General features: G+C 39.8%; 1 protein-coding gene across 4 annotated transcripts in view; it reads left to right on the top strand.

Annotated features, from left to right (window-relative positions):
* The first annotated feature begins 1,755 nt into the window (after positions 1–1,755).
* The window catches only part of LRRC28 (leucine rich repeat containing 28), a 157,470-nt gene continuing 144,615 nt past the window's right edge, over positions 1,756–14,610 (top strand). For 2 of the 4 annotated variants that reach the window (XM_004759820.3, XM_004759821.3), the window contains exons 1-2: positions 1,756–1,865; positions 5,705–5,932. In XM_004759820.3, the coding sequence (XP_004759877.1) occupies positions 5,765–5,932 (168 nt within the window). In that variant the 5' untranslated portion in view covers positions 1,756–1,865; positions 5,705–5,764. Of the gene's footprint in view, positions 1,866–5,704; positions 5,933–14,610 lie in introns of those variants that run through there. The other 2 variants (XM_013060096.2, XM_045070754.1) reach the window with 2 other exon arrangements.

Below are 14,610 nucleotides of genomic sequence, written 5' to 3' on the forward strand. Positions count from 1 at the left end.
TTTTGTCGAAGTTTGCAACCCAATCCTGGGGAGCCAGAGGTGGGAATTTTAAAACGTTTTTGTTTTTGTTTTCTTGGAATTTTCTTAAAGGGGCATCGCTGTCTGTTGATGTTAAAAATTGTCAAGATCGCAAAATCGTTAGCTTAAAGCATTTTGAGTGAGGCAAAATGGGAAAAGAGACACATTCAAATGGCCATTCTGACGCAGAGAATCCTTTGGCTATTTTTGTGTCAGTTTCAGGGGCGTAGAAGTTATTGCAAGAGGATTCATTTTTTTTGTGATCAACATCAGATGTTAAGTTAACGCGTTATAATATTTCATTTTTTAAAGAAATGAAGACTACGTGACTAACATTGATGCTTTAAACATTTGTCGTCCTATTGTTAATCATTTTGGGATCACTTTGCAATATTAGGGGCCAGACTCGTTATTTGGGTCTATTCTTAACACCCTATTTTTGTTTTTACGCAAACTGTAGGTTTCCTCATTATAAGCCTAGCAAAAGTTCTTAAGCACTACAAATTCTTAGGTATTTAGCAATGTGTATCAAAATTCTTAGAATTACATGACATTCCCCATGCCATATACTTCAGTAACTTCTGAAAACCAGGTTAATAAATAGGAAATTAGCATTTCATTATAACTCGTATCCTGTTGTGGAGTAGGTGTTATTTAGTATAACTCTCCTTTTGAGATTATTCATCTCTAACCGTAACTAAATAAACCAACGCGAAACTGGTTAAAAAGTCAAGGTTGCTTGACAATGCATCGCTGGTAAGTTCATCAGCAACAAGCTTTTCAAAGAACAATGAATGGCAGCAGTTTCAGGAGAGGAAGTTCACAAAAACTCTTCATTTCAGAAAGTTATCAAATTAACAAACAAAATATTTTAAAAATAAAGTTGTTTTAAAAATGATCCCTAACAGTGTTTGGAATTCTTTTCTTTTTAACCGGGATAAAGCTCTCTCCTTCGGCTGAGATAGGAATTTTCGTCTTGAAAACGTATTTATTGACGGCCTACTCAGTCACGCTAGGAAGCTGCTATTGTCCTTTGAAGCGATCGTTCCTCACAAGAGTCCTCGGATATTTCAAGAGAGGAGACGAGGTTAGCCGCCTCACCTTTGGAACAAACCTGTCTGTGCGCACAGCGAGCCCTTAAGTCCCATGCTACTTGATAACTAACTTGATATCACCACTTGATAACTAACCTTGGCCATCTTACATCAACCCACAGGACCTCAGTTTTTCATTCGTTAAGCGAGTGTCATCAAACTACCTGTGTCTTGAGATTGCTGTGAGGGTTTAATGAGATTATGCATAGCTCTTAGAACGCTGCCTGGTACACAGTAAGCGCTCGGGTGTTGTTATTGTCGTGGGAACTCCCCAATGTATACAATGAACGAGAGCCGGAGCGCTTGAACGAATGTAGGTATTAAAGAACACCTCAGTTACGCGCAATTCCTGAGGTTCGAGCGCGCTAGATCGCCCTCTCAAAAAGCAAAGCAAAAGACTGCAAACATGCCTGCAAAACTCCAGCCGGAGCCGGAAGCCAATGTTGAGCGGCGGGCGGGGCCAGTCTGGAGGAAGCCGCGCTCTTGGCCAATAGGCACATCGCTTGGAAAACGAACTTCTCGTCCGTGCAGTTTTGAAACCGCGAGAACAGGGACGAATTATCGCGATGTTCTCTCTTTCTCTCCACAGCTCCCTCTTCCCCCACTCTCGGTGGTGCGCGGTCGGGCCCGTCCCGCCCCGCCCCTCGCCTTCTGCACCTCGCCCCGCCCCCCGGCACCCCGCCCCTCCCGCAGACCCTCGGCTCGCAGTTCAGCGCCGCCTGCGCCCGGAGCGCTGGCTCCGCCGGCGCCGAGGTGAGTGCGGCCGCCTGTCGCGTCGGATGGCGCGCGTGGCTAAGGGCACCCCCTGGCCCGGCCCCCGGCTAGCGCGCCGGGTTCGGTAGAAGCGTCCGGGCAGCGGCGAGGGGTCCCTGGCCGGAGCGGGCCCGTCCCGGCCTCGGGTCGCCATAGCTGCCGGGCCCTCCCCGCCCTCCGTGGCCAGAGAATCCCGATGCCGGGTCTGCGAAATCCCTGCCCCTGGGTTCGCCGCTTCCAAACCGTAATGACCTTAGTTAGTGTTTGGTTAACACGGGCAAAGCGGCAGGTGTTTTGCTTCAGACTTACTGAGAAAACAACCTTTTACAAATGCTTTTAATGTACAGTTTTTAATTCTCTAATCTCCAATTTAGGAAATCGGAGTGGGTATTCTACTGAATGAAATACGGAAGTCGGTTGGAGGGTCTTCTTTCCTTTTACACACGCCTGCTTAAAATGTGTGGTATTTTCTTAAGGTGGGAGGGTGTGTTTGTTTTAAACAAGAATAAAGTGGATTGGTGTTTACATGTCGGAAAACTTGTGGAGGTGCGGTTGACTCTGTTCAGTTAATACAGTTAAGTATACTATTTGTCTTTAATCGTAGATAAGAGGTAGTGAAGGGAATTTATGTAAGAAAATTACCCATCCTCTTACAGGCTGTATATTGCCAAATGAATGCGTTTTTGGGAAACCATTAGCATTATTTATAATAAGCAGCTTTCAGATTTCATTTGCGGAGACTTTATCTTCCAAACTGCCTTGGTAGCCAGTGCATTTTAATAGGGTGTAATGATGTTTTAAAGGCAGCTCATTCCCAGCCCTAAGGATTCAGAAGGAAAACAATTAGGTTATACCAAATTCTCTCTCTGGATCTCCCATCAGGGAGTGTGGATTTTGGATATGGTTTCGCTTTGTAGTCTTACCTTTGTATCAGCTTTGCCTACTACTTAAGAAAATGATGGTAGAGGAGAAACACAGCCCCCACTGAAATGTCTGAAAGGCTATCTTGTGAGGCGGGCATGGGCTTTGGAGTCGGTCCACCTAGGTTAGAATTCTGGCAAGGTACTCTGAGAAACTGCTTCCATATCTATAAAAGAGGGTAAAAATGTCAGCGCAATGCAGAGTTGTACAGATTAGGATCTTTATGGCACATAGCTGACACTCAAGATGTAGTATCTGCAAGATGACCATAGATTATAGAGTGAAAAATATCTACCTTGCAGTGTTACATTCCTGCTTCCGTCCACCCATCAGCTGTTTGAGGGTCTGCTTTGCGTTAGATACTGTGCACAGGCAGGTATACTAGAGTGTAGAAAGCAAAGATCTCTGCCCTCAGGAGCTTACAGTCTCTTGGGTATTTCGACAATAGACAGGTACATCAATAAATATTTCAATTACAGATTGCAAGGAGTCCTACATATAAAAGAAATGGGTTTCTCTGAAAGAATAACAGAATAGTTTTGGATAGGGAAGTGATTTTTACTTTGAAACTCAGAGTTGATGGGGTAGTGTTTTCCAGGCTAAAAGGAGAAAAGCAAATGGTATGCAGAGTTTGGCTCTTGAAATTTCGAGACTGGGAAAAAAAGGACTAGAAAAGCCCAGGAGCTTGGTGGGAAGCCAGGGAGGGTGCTGCCTGATAAGGCTGGAGAGGCACGTGGGACCAGATTGTGAGGAGCTCTCAGTGCCTGATAAGAGTATGATTTTCTAAAAAAGCTTTTGCAGGTGGTATTTAGTTGATATGTGTGCACTGGGGAGTGAGTTTATCCGGGAAAGGTATGGGATTTACGTTTTAAAGGCTCCCTTCTAAGTGATTATGCAGATGGCCAGCCGGGAGATAACAGTGGCTTTTGCTTTTGGCTGGTGGAGAGATGTGATTGGGTTTGAGATGTGTTTTGGAGGTAGAAACCACCAGCTTTAAGATCCGTTGGAGGCGGCAGGTGAATGACAGGATGGAATCATTCCTGACTTCCAGCCCTCCTGTTTACACAGCTGGGTGGATAGAGGTGTGTGCCATTAATTGAGATGAGAAACACTGGGGAGAATTTGGACTGGTCATGGGAATCAAAATATATTTAGTTTGAGGCACTTGTGAGACTTCTAACCTGCTTCAGGTTTACTACTTAAGTGAATTGTAACCCAGGAAAATTCCCTTTCCACACAGAAGCATTGAAGTTGTTTCTACCTTAGTTCCCCCTTGCTTTACAGGTGGGAGAATTAAAATGTAGAAAGATGAGTATGTTGTTCAAAGTCACATATGTCTCATAAAAATAGATAGGTGTGTAAGTGGAATCAGTAGGAGAAAGTTTTACATTCTCATATTGCTTTGGGGTTATTATCGACTTCTGTGTTGTCTGCTCTTTTAGATATAATGACAAGTGCTTTCTTATTAGCTAGGATTTTGAGTTTGGAAATAATAGAAAATAACCAAAAAAGTTATCAAAACTGCTTATTGAAAGCTTGTTACTACATTTTGCACTAACTTGATGTTAATTCCCAGTGAAAGTAGTTTTTCTTTAAAAAAAAAAAAAAAAATCCTTTGAAAGATACTTTCTCTTGAGTTTGAGAAACGATGGCCAGGAAGAGGAGAGTATAATCTTTGAACAAATCTCAACATTTTAGTGTTTTCACATTTCCTTAATATCCTGTGGAGTCCTGTGAGTGTCTGTGTATATAAAGAACCCAGGCTTTAAAATCCACTGGACAAGCCTCTTCGCTACCCCAAGGGGGGAAAAAAGTCCTTGCTTTTATCCCTTATGAGCTGTTTGACCTTGGAGAAATTATTGAAGCTCTGAGTTTGTTTCTTATGTGAATGAAGTTTGTTTCTGCTCTGTGCCTAGTTGATAAGATGGCAAATGTTATTTTTCTTCCTACCCTGTTACTTTCAGAGCTGGAAGGGAATTTATTTATTTATTTAAAGATTTTATTTATTTATTTGACAGAGATCACAAGTAGGCAGAGAAGGCAGGCAGAGAGAGAAGGGGAAGCAGGCTCCCTGCCAAGCAGAGAGCCCAATGCGGGGCTTGATCCCAGGACCCTGGGCTCATGACCTGAGCCGAAGGTAGAGAGGCTTTAACCCACTGAGCCACCCAGGCACCCCTGGAAGGGAATTTAATCTGTTCTGGGTTCTGGCATTTACCAATAAATTGCTGTCTCCATTTTTTTTCTTTTTTTTTTTTAATGTCAGGCAACTGAGGCCCGGAAAGATTGTAATAAAATAATACAAGGTTCTTATTTCCTGGTCATTATTTCTTCTTACATTGAAATAATAAAACCGTATGTTCCTGGACATGCTTCCTTACTACTTCTGATACTCTACAAAGCTAAAAAGAAAGAAAGAAAAAGATAAAAGAAAGAGAAAATAAGAATATAGGACAATATTCTATAGAAATGAAGAAAGTGAAGGTATCAGTGATCTATTTTTATATATGTTTATAAATATTTTTGAAATACCTTAAGCTAAACATAAAATGAGGGAGTTCAAGAAGGAAATGGCTTTGCCATATCTGATTTTTCAACTTTCTTTAGTTGCAGGTTATAAAACTGGTCTCCGTTCTGTTAGGCATTCCTGTCTCAAGTTCAAGAACTATTTTTTTTCCATTAGGACTGTGGCTGCTAAATGCTAAGTTAGCTTAAATAGTGAAGGCATGTTTAATGAATAGTTACTCATTTTAATCTAAATATGTGTGACACATTTAGTCGTTAGGAAAGAAAAATACAGGGATTGAATGTCTAATTCTCTTTTTAGCATCTGCAAATAGCTCTGTGCTCTAACTGGCTTATTTGGCAATGCTTATAACCAGTATCATAATTATTCAATTTTTTTTTTTTGTTCTCTTTAGAAATGGACCAATTTTGACAAGATGTAGTGCTGTAGCGTGCCTGATGGGATATGTTCAGTCATGGCATCTGAACTCTGTAAGACGATCTCTGTGGCAAGGCTGGAAAAGCACAAGAATTTGTTCTTAAATTATAGGAATCTGCACCATTTTCCATTGGAGTTACTGAAAGATGAGGGACTACAGTACTTGGAGAGGCTCTATATGAAAAGGAACTCCCTTACAACCTTGGTACAGTATTATATTGCATTTAAAACATTTATAATGTGGGCCTGACCAAGATATAGCTTACTTATCCTAGATATTCAGACCAAGTTGTACATCCCCTCTTGTTATATAAACAGGCACTAAAAATGCATATACAGGGGTTCCCATTAGCTGAGGATTCATTATCCGAGTCCCTGCAGTATGGGGTTGCAGGAAGAGTTGTAAGGGAAAGCAATATATTCACTAAATATACCACTTATAGATTTAGTCTCCATTCCAAAAACCCCACTACACTTAGCCTGTGCATCTGTCTCTGTTTCTTTGTGTGATAAGTTTCCTAGATGATTTTTGGATGTTATCATATCCATTGGACCAGTTAAAAAGTAAAGAAGAGAAAGGCCAACAAAGATGAATGACCTTGAGTTGCATTTACAAAGAGATGATTTGAAGATTAAAATATTAAAACATGCATTTGGAATGCTATTGATATAGCCTTTCTTTCGGGGGGAAGCACATAACAAAATTATCCTCCCAAACCAAAAAAATCTTTACTATTGCATCGTGAAAATCAAATGATGTTGAATTGGACTATTATCCAGTTTGTTGAAAAAATTTTTGCTGTAGAGACAACATTTGATTCATTCTTTGTGTTGTAAGAATAAGCAGATGGTTATCATTATAATCTTATTTTTTTATTACATATAGGGCTTTATTATATATTTCATTACATATTAAGTTTTATTACATGTCAGATTTAAAAAACTGTTTAGAAATTTTCTTAAGAGAATGTATTACTCTGGCTTCTTATTCCTACTCTTATTGTAAAATTTAGTCTCTGTTTTAAATGTATGTGCTTTATGTGACCTTTTCTGGTTATCACTTAACCTTGTTTGAGTCTTACACTTGATTTCTTATTCTTACTCATTTTATGATGTCTTATTTCTTTGTGAGCGGACCTATTTTTCATCTCCTTTTCTTTATTGGACCATTCTGTCTATTTGAAAGTATGCCTTACTGGCTTCATTTAGATGGAGTGTTTTTGTGGAAAAGTTTTATTTAATCTGTCTAAAATACCTCCAATGAGTAGAGAACGTAAAATTTATTTATCTTGCTGTATCTGACAGTAAATGGAAAAACGTCTTTCATTTTTAGTGTTTGGCATTTTGACTTATATGTTATTTTGAGTGCCTACTTAGGTTTTTTTAAAGTAAATTTTTCAGTTTTAAAATTTTAATTATCTTAGTGATCAAACTTAAATAGCATAATTATAGTAATCCTTTTTGTGAAATCATCATTGCGTGAGGTGAAACCATATTTACCAAGTGTTTTTACCCCACTTTGAGTAAGAAGTGTTGTAGAAATAGTTTGTCAAGGATTATAGCCCAGATTTCCCCATGTTTGTTATTGATGTACAAAGGAAAAGCTGTGAGAGGAGAGGATTACTTCTCAACTATTAGTCAAAGTCCACTGGAGTAGAGTACGTTCTAAGAAATTGACCTTCATTTCTAAAAGTTACAGTGCGCTTTTGGTTTTGTGGCAGTTCCTCAGCTGCAGTTTTCAATTTATGAAAATATTTAGGTATCTGCTGTACAGTTGGAACCAATATTCGTAATGGCTTATAAGCATACTTTTCAAGTTCATACTTTACTGCTCTTTTGTTCACCAAAGATTAAATTGTTGCATATGTTTACAATGATAGGCGTATGTGTTTTATTTGAATGCCTTTTAATGAGCTGGAACATCTGATTCATGTGCATCAAAGAGCTTTTAAATTGTAGAGTGCTATACAGAGATCAGGGTGGTAGGAATTGTAGTGGACATTCCATTCCCAGATGGTACTGAAAACCAGTGTAGTCTAGGACTGGCTTAACATGCAGGTTTTTGAAAGCAGATGAAGTAATACTTATCCTAGAGTGCTCTAAACTCTACTTCAGGCTTTGAGGATGTTTGCTGGTTTTGCTGATCGGTATATTTCCTGTGTTAGATTTGGTATGTGGAATATGACTTACAACTATAATACTGTCCAAAGGAAAAACAAAACAAAACATGTCATTGGAAACAGATGGTATCTTTAATACCATTATGGGTTCATTGACTTTTTTTTTTTTTTGTAGGAAGCTTGGGAATCTGCCAGTAATCTCCATTTTCACACTGTATTATTTATTTATTAACACTGTTTTATTGTGTTTACATCCTTTCTCTTTAATATTCCCCCTCCCTTGTCTCCCCATCTCTCACTCTATGAAGCCTTGCTGTGAAAAGAGAAGTTGATGATGCACACCTCTGCCCTTCTTCCTCTTCCCCGTCAAGGTGCTTGATATAGGGCAGTGGTTTATATTTTGCAGGATGAGTGTATATTAAATATTCAGAATTTGGGGAATGCTGCATTAAAACTAAATCACAGCAAAAGCTTTTTTTATGCATTTGAAAGACTAAACTCATATTTTAATTACAAAAATGATACATGCCCTAATATCAGTGAACGTAGAGGAACATATGGAAGGTAGTCGTCTCTTCAGCCAGTTATATACTGTAGAGTAACCAATGTTAATAGTTCGGTTGTGTCCTTCTACAGCTTTACTTGTATTTATGTAATTATATACTTTATCCCCTTTTTAAACAACAAAATAGAATCACACTGTATATATTTCGTTGTGGGTTTCTCTTTACTTCATGGTATTCTCATTCCACTAACCTCTTGGCCAGGAGATACATATACATCCTCATTTGTGCATGTGTGTTTGTGTGTACGGTCAAGTCTTAAAAGTGGGATTAATGAGTCAATGGTAGGCACATTTTACATTTTAAAGTACTTTTAAAAAAATAATTTATTTGTTTTAGAGTGATCACAAATAGGAAGGGTAGAGAGTGAGGAAAAGAAGATCTAAAGCAGACTGACCCCGAGCCTGATGCCAGGCTTGATCTCATGACCCCAAGACCAAGGTTGAGCTGGAACCAAGAGTCAAATGCTTAATGAACTGTGCCACCCAGGCACCCCATTTTAAAGTACTTTTTATCAGTATAGTTGACCCTTGAACAATGCCAGGGTTAGGGGTGCTGACCCCATGCTCAGTCAAATATCGACGTTTACCTTTTGACTACCCCAGAACTTATCTTCTAATAGCCTACTGTTGGCCAGGAGCCTTGCTGATAACATAAACAGTTGATTAATACATGGTTTGCTTGTTACATGTATTACATACTATGTTCTTACAATACAGTAAACTAGAGAAAAGAAAATGTTATTAAGGGGGCACCTGGGTGGCTCAGTCAGTTGAGCATCTGACTCTTGAATTCAGCTCAGGTCATGATCTCAGCATCATGAGATCAAGCCCCATGTGGGCTCCATGCTCAGCAGGGAGTCTGCTTACGATTCCCTCCCTCTGCTCCTCCCCGCTACCCCCGTGCACTCTCATGCACACACTCTTTCTTTCTCAGGTAAACAAATAAATAAATAATCTATTTTTTAAAAGCAATACATAAGGAAGGAAAATATAGTTGTAATAATACCGTTTTGAAAAAATCCATATTTAACCAACTGAACCACCCAGGTGCCGCTTAAAACATTTTTTTGACATGAGTCAATTTATAGAAGAATTCAGTTATGTAATTAATAGGTGAATAAGTAGTAGTTAGGAAACATGATTTTGGTTTCTAACATTTATTTTAAGAGTTGTGAAGTCTCACATTTGTGGAAGTTAGAAGATATTTACAATAGGAAGTATAGGTTCTGTGTTTGTCATGTGATAGGTAGTCACACAGTTCTTGAATGAATAGATAAATGAATATGAAGTAGATTAAGGTAAGGATTATTAATATAGGTATAAGTGTTCCAGACTGAGAGCCTTCAAGGTCAAGGACTCTGTCTTAAATTCTGCATCCCTGTGCCTGGTGTACTGCCCAGCATTTGTAGAACCTATAATCTAATTCTGTGTAGCAGGATTATGGGAGATTTTTTGAAGAAGATGCTGTTTACACTGACACTGAAGAATGACTCTGGCAGGAATTTAGGAGGAAAAATATTCATTCAACATGTATTTAGTGAGTATTTGCTCTGTACCCAGTCCTCTTCAAGGCTCTTATTTGGAACAAATTCTTATAGAATTCTCATGGAATTTTCATTTGTTCACATCCCAAGCTGAAGGGAAAGTATGAACTAGAAGTCAATGGCAGAAGGTTCAGAGGACAAGCCTAGGTGCCTGTTTTGCCGAGAGCAGTGGGCTTTTTTGTTTGTTTGGTTTTTGTTCTTCAGTGCCTGAGAACTGAGGAACTGAGGGTTTCTAGAGATGGCTGAGGTGGGGGGTTATGGGGGGATGGAGCAGCGATGTGTCCTCACTTCAGCCAGAGCAGCTCTCCTTCTCTTAGCTTTGTATATTGGTACTCTCTACACCAACTCCGACGTAGGTGGGATGTGTAGATCTAGTGAATGTTTTCTCACTCCTTTTAGCAGAACCATTTATTCAGAAAGTTCACTAAATAATAGATGAAACTGAAATTATTCTTCTTTAGGAGACGGGATAGGCAGGAGTCTTGCTCAAACCATACCTCCTTCCCTTCCAAGGAGCTATCTGGGTGGTCTAGGAAGCCACAGAGTGGAATAGAAAGCCACTAACTGAGCACAGCTGACATGAGAATTCTACATTGTGCCCGGCAAGGCCATCTGCTTGGGGACTGAAGATTTGTAGAGAATGCAGGTTTGAAATGATTGTTGGGAAGAGTCACATGGAGGTTTGACTAGAGAAAGATAGTAGGATTGTTGGCATTAGTCAGCAAGCTGTCTGTTGCTAGACTTATGGTGGAACCATCTGCTTCTTTAGGGGATTTTCTCCTGCAGTACCCAACTGTCAGCGGTAGGAAGAAGGTGGACTGTTGCCTGCCTGCAGGCTTAGGTTTTTTTCCAGGTGGATACAGTGCAAGTGCAGAGGGACTAAGGAGGTTCGGGAATTTTGCATTAACATCTGGGGACATGGAGGCCGGGGTAGGGAATGTGAGCTGGATTGGAGGCAAAGAAGGAAAGGAGGAGTGAATAAACAGGGAGAGTGGAGAGGGGCCAGTAGACCCACTGACGTTGAAGAATCATATTGGGTATGACTGGGTAAGCCATCTAGGGGAATGGGACAGGTGGTTGTGGAGAGAGACTTAAATGGTGGAGAAGTTTCAGGTAAGGTCTGGATATGAGTGTGCAGGATGAAGGAGGCTGAGGTGAAGGCTACCTCTGTCCCCCCTCATTTCCCCCACTGGAAGAAGCTGGAGTCTTTCTAATTGTTGGAGAATAGTTTGGAAGCAGCAATCACCAGTTCTGCCTCCTAACCTGGAAGTTCATGAAGGGAGGGAATTAGCAGTGGGAGCATTTGAGGACTACAGTCTTCAAAGGGGTTGTTTCAGTGTTCGGTAGCCAAACCCAGTATTAGGAGGTAACAGACCCCCGGGGTTCCATGTGCTTAACCTCCTTGGACTTCATTTTTTTTCGTTTATAAAATAAAAGGCCACAGGAGACTTGAAGGGGAAAAAAAGAAATCTCAGTGTGGAAACAAAAGCACTTAATGGATCTGCCAGCTTCTCTTAATGAGGACGGTAGGCAGGTTTTTCTGGGGCCATGAAAGGGTGACCTACCCAGATACTAATGGAACTCTCACCTGTTGCTAGTTTTGCTTATAAATATGAACGGACAAGAAAGAGACATCTAAATTTTAATGAAAGGAATTTGGCTTATGTCTGAGCGATAAGAGCAGATGGATCTTGATTAATCAGTTAATCTATGCAACAATACAGAATTTAACTTAAAAGTGATATCCTAGGATTGAAGGGAAGAAGAGGTCTGTTCATATTTCTGAATTGGGTTGGGGCATAAGGCACAGAACTGTTTCCTTGTGACCCAGGAGAAGGCATTCTTGACCTTCCCTATAAAATATAAATGGACAAATTATAGAAGAATAAAAATAGAACAGAAAAAGATGTTTTAACCTCCAATAGAAGATAAAACATTGATCATCCTTTCCTATTAGATTGGCAAAAACTAGTATCTAGTGTTGAAGCTACTTGATGTGGGAGACTAAGAAGATCCTCTCACACACTATCAGATGGAGTGGAGGTGGCTGAATATTTTTGGTGGGTGGTTTGACCACATCTGACAACATTTTGCATAAATATGTGTTTGAATCAGCATTTTTCACTTGTAAGAATTTACCCAATGGAACAAATGTCAAGTGAACCAGGATGTTCATCACAGCATTGGATAGAATGAAAAATTGTGAAAACCTCAATATTCATCATTATGGGATTGGTTAAAATCTGATAAAATGATAGTATCATTTGAGTCTTTAGTAGGTTCCAGGCACTCTCTTTTTAGTAATTTACATTATTAAATTAATTAATCCTCAAGACAATTTTTGTGAAGTAGGCACTATTATTATCCCTACTTCATAGGCAATAAACTAAGGTATTAAAAAGGGCTTAGGTCAGTCTTATAGTGATTATAAAGGTATGGATGGGGGGCAGGCAAGAGAGTGGGGGCTGGAAGAAAAAGCCTTACTTAAGTCTGTAGAAGTAAAAAGGGAAGGCGCTCTTAAGTTTGGTTTATATTTTTTTCACTAAGTACTTACTTTTACAATTAAAAATAAATTATTATGAGATTACTGAGGGCCTGGGCAGCTCAGTCAAGCATCTGCCTTCAGCTCAGGTCATGATTCCAGGGTCCTAGAACTGAGCTTACCCTGCTCAGCAGTGAGTCTGCATTCCCTCTCCCTCTGCCCCTCCTCCCTGCTTATGCCCCACCCTCAAATAAATAAAGAAATAAATAAAATCTTACAAACCATAAGAATGAGATTGTCAGCATATATATAGTACCAGTAAGATCTTAGGCAGCTCTCAAGTTGCATTAATCAGCGAGTGTAGATACTTTGATTTACAGTGATGGTGACGCCTGCCTGCCCTTCTGTTGTGCTGACATGGGTGGCTCCTGCCGCTGGTGGCTGGGTTGAGGGTGAAAGGGGTCCATGTCTGGGAAAGTTACACAGCTGTGCCCTCCACCCCCTTGGAATTTGGTAATAGTAAGATCTGGATTAAATGAACATCAGAACATCTTAAAGGGAAAGCAGTAAGGAAATGGTAGGAGCATCTGGCCAACAAGTGTGGCAGAAATATTTGGGAGAGAGGATTAAGTTTTCTTTTTGTTTGTTTGGTTCACTTGGAGTTCTAACATAAGGGGCTCCTTGTTTTTCTGTAACTTGTTGGTCCCTTCCAGATTCAACCACTGCTGGGGTCCAAGACCCCCATATTCACTGCAATTCTGCATCTGAAACTAATATTACAGTGTATGTTAACTAGATGGAATTTAAATAAAAACTTGAAAAAAAATCAGTAATGTCATTTTTATCATTTTTGTCATGGAAGTCCAGTTGCCGCTATAGTTAGTGCTACATATTTGTAGTGCAAAGCAGGGAAGAAAAATTATCTCAGCATTCTTTTTAAAGGCACCTCAAAGACAACTTCAGAAGCAACGTAATTTGTCCACTATTTGAAAAATTCTCTATACCTCATTTTTTCCCTTTCTCTCCCTTTTGAAGTGGCTTTGTTAATGTTTGTAGTGCTTTATATCAAGCACTCTGTGAATTTCCAGTGGAATTTTTATTTTAGTGAACAAAACAAAGAGAAATTTGGATATTTGCTGCAGATTTTTCATAGCTTTCCTTTTGGATGCATTAAAACAAATAACTAAAGATATTACGCTCACATTTCCAAATAACTAGTATTTTCCCATAAAACTCTGACATATGTTTTGGATTATCTTTTTTGTATTGCCTATGAATACATTACCCATTGTTTGCACAGCATAGTCAAACTTGAATTTTTTGCTGGGAAACAGGATGTCAGGGGTAGCTTACAAAGCATATATAAACTTGGAGTGGTGCTTGACCTGTGAGTGATTGCACAGCCTTTGCTAGGAGTGCTCTTCTCTTAGCAAGAGGGGTTGGTGAGCTGTTAATGCTCTCTAGCACCTTTCTTCTCAACCCCTTCTCCCTCTCTCTAGCACCCCATCTTCCCCCTACACCCCCTTCTCACCCCCAAAAAGTATATAATGCTTCATAGGATAATTCGAATGAAAACCATAGGTAATACCATTCCTTCATGCTGCTCATTTAAGAAGAAATTGACCACCAGAGATGTGATGCTGGCAGATGCAAGTATTGAGAATCTACTGTGTTCTTCTGTCTCCAGGAAATACCAAGGAAATAGGACAGGCATTTAAGACAAGACTGGGGCCTTTTTGGGCCACTTAAAGTTTATTTGGAGAGAAATTAAAAAAGAAGAAAATGAGTAATTAACAGGAAGTGAACCAAGAGACAACTGGGTAAATAGTAAAGGACCTTAGGCAGCAAATGGTGACAGGGCCCCAGAAAGCCTTTATAACGACTGTGGAAGAGGAAAGGGTATGCTGGTTATCTCTCTTCCCACTGGCTTGCTAGTTAGTGTCTGACTCCTCTGTGGAGAAATTCTGCTCTATGATAAATATTAAAAGGAAGAGGTATACAAGAGGAACTGGTTATGCTGTTGGCAGTGAAAGAGGTCTACCGTAGTTGTTCCCATATAGGCATCTAGTACTTAACTCATGCCGGTGTACTTGCTTGGACGCAGTGACATCAAATGACGGATCCAACTAGAATGCTTGTTGAGTAATGTGATGGTTTGTAAATGAAGTGCTT

Source organism: Mustela putorius, unplaced genomic scaffold (assembly GCF_011764305.1).
Source record: "Mustela putorius furo isolate JIRA1106 unplaced genomic scaffold, ASM1176430v1.1 tig00003972_pilon_pilon_pilon, whole genome shotgun sequence".
NCBI classification, from domain to species: Eukaryota; Metazoa; Chordata; class Mammalia; order Carnivora; family Mustelidae; genus Mustela; species Mustela putorius.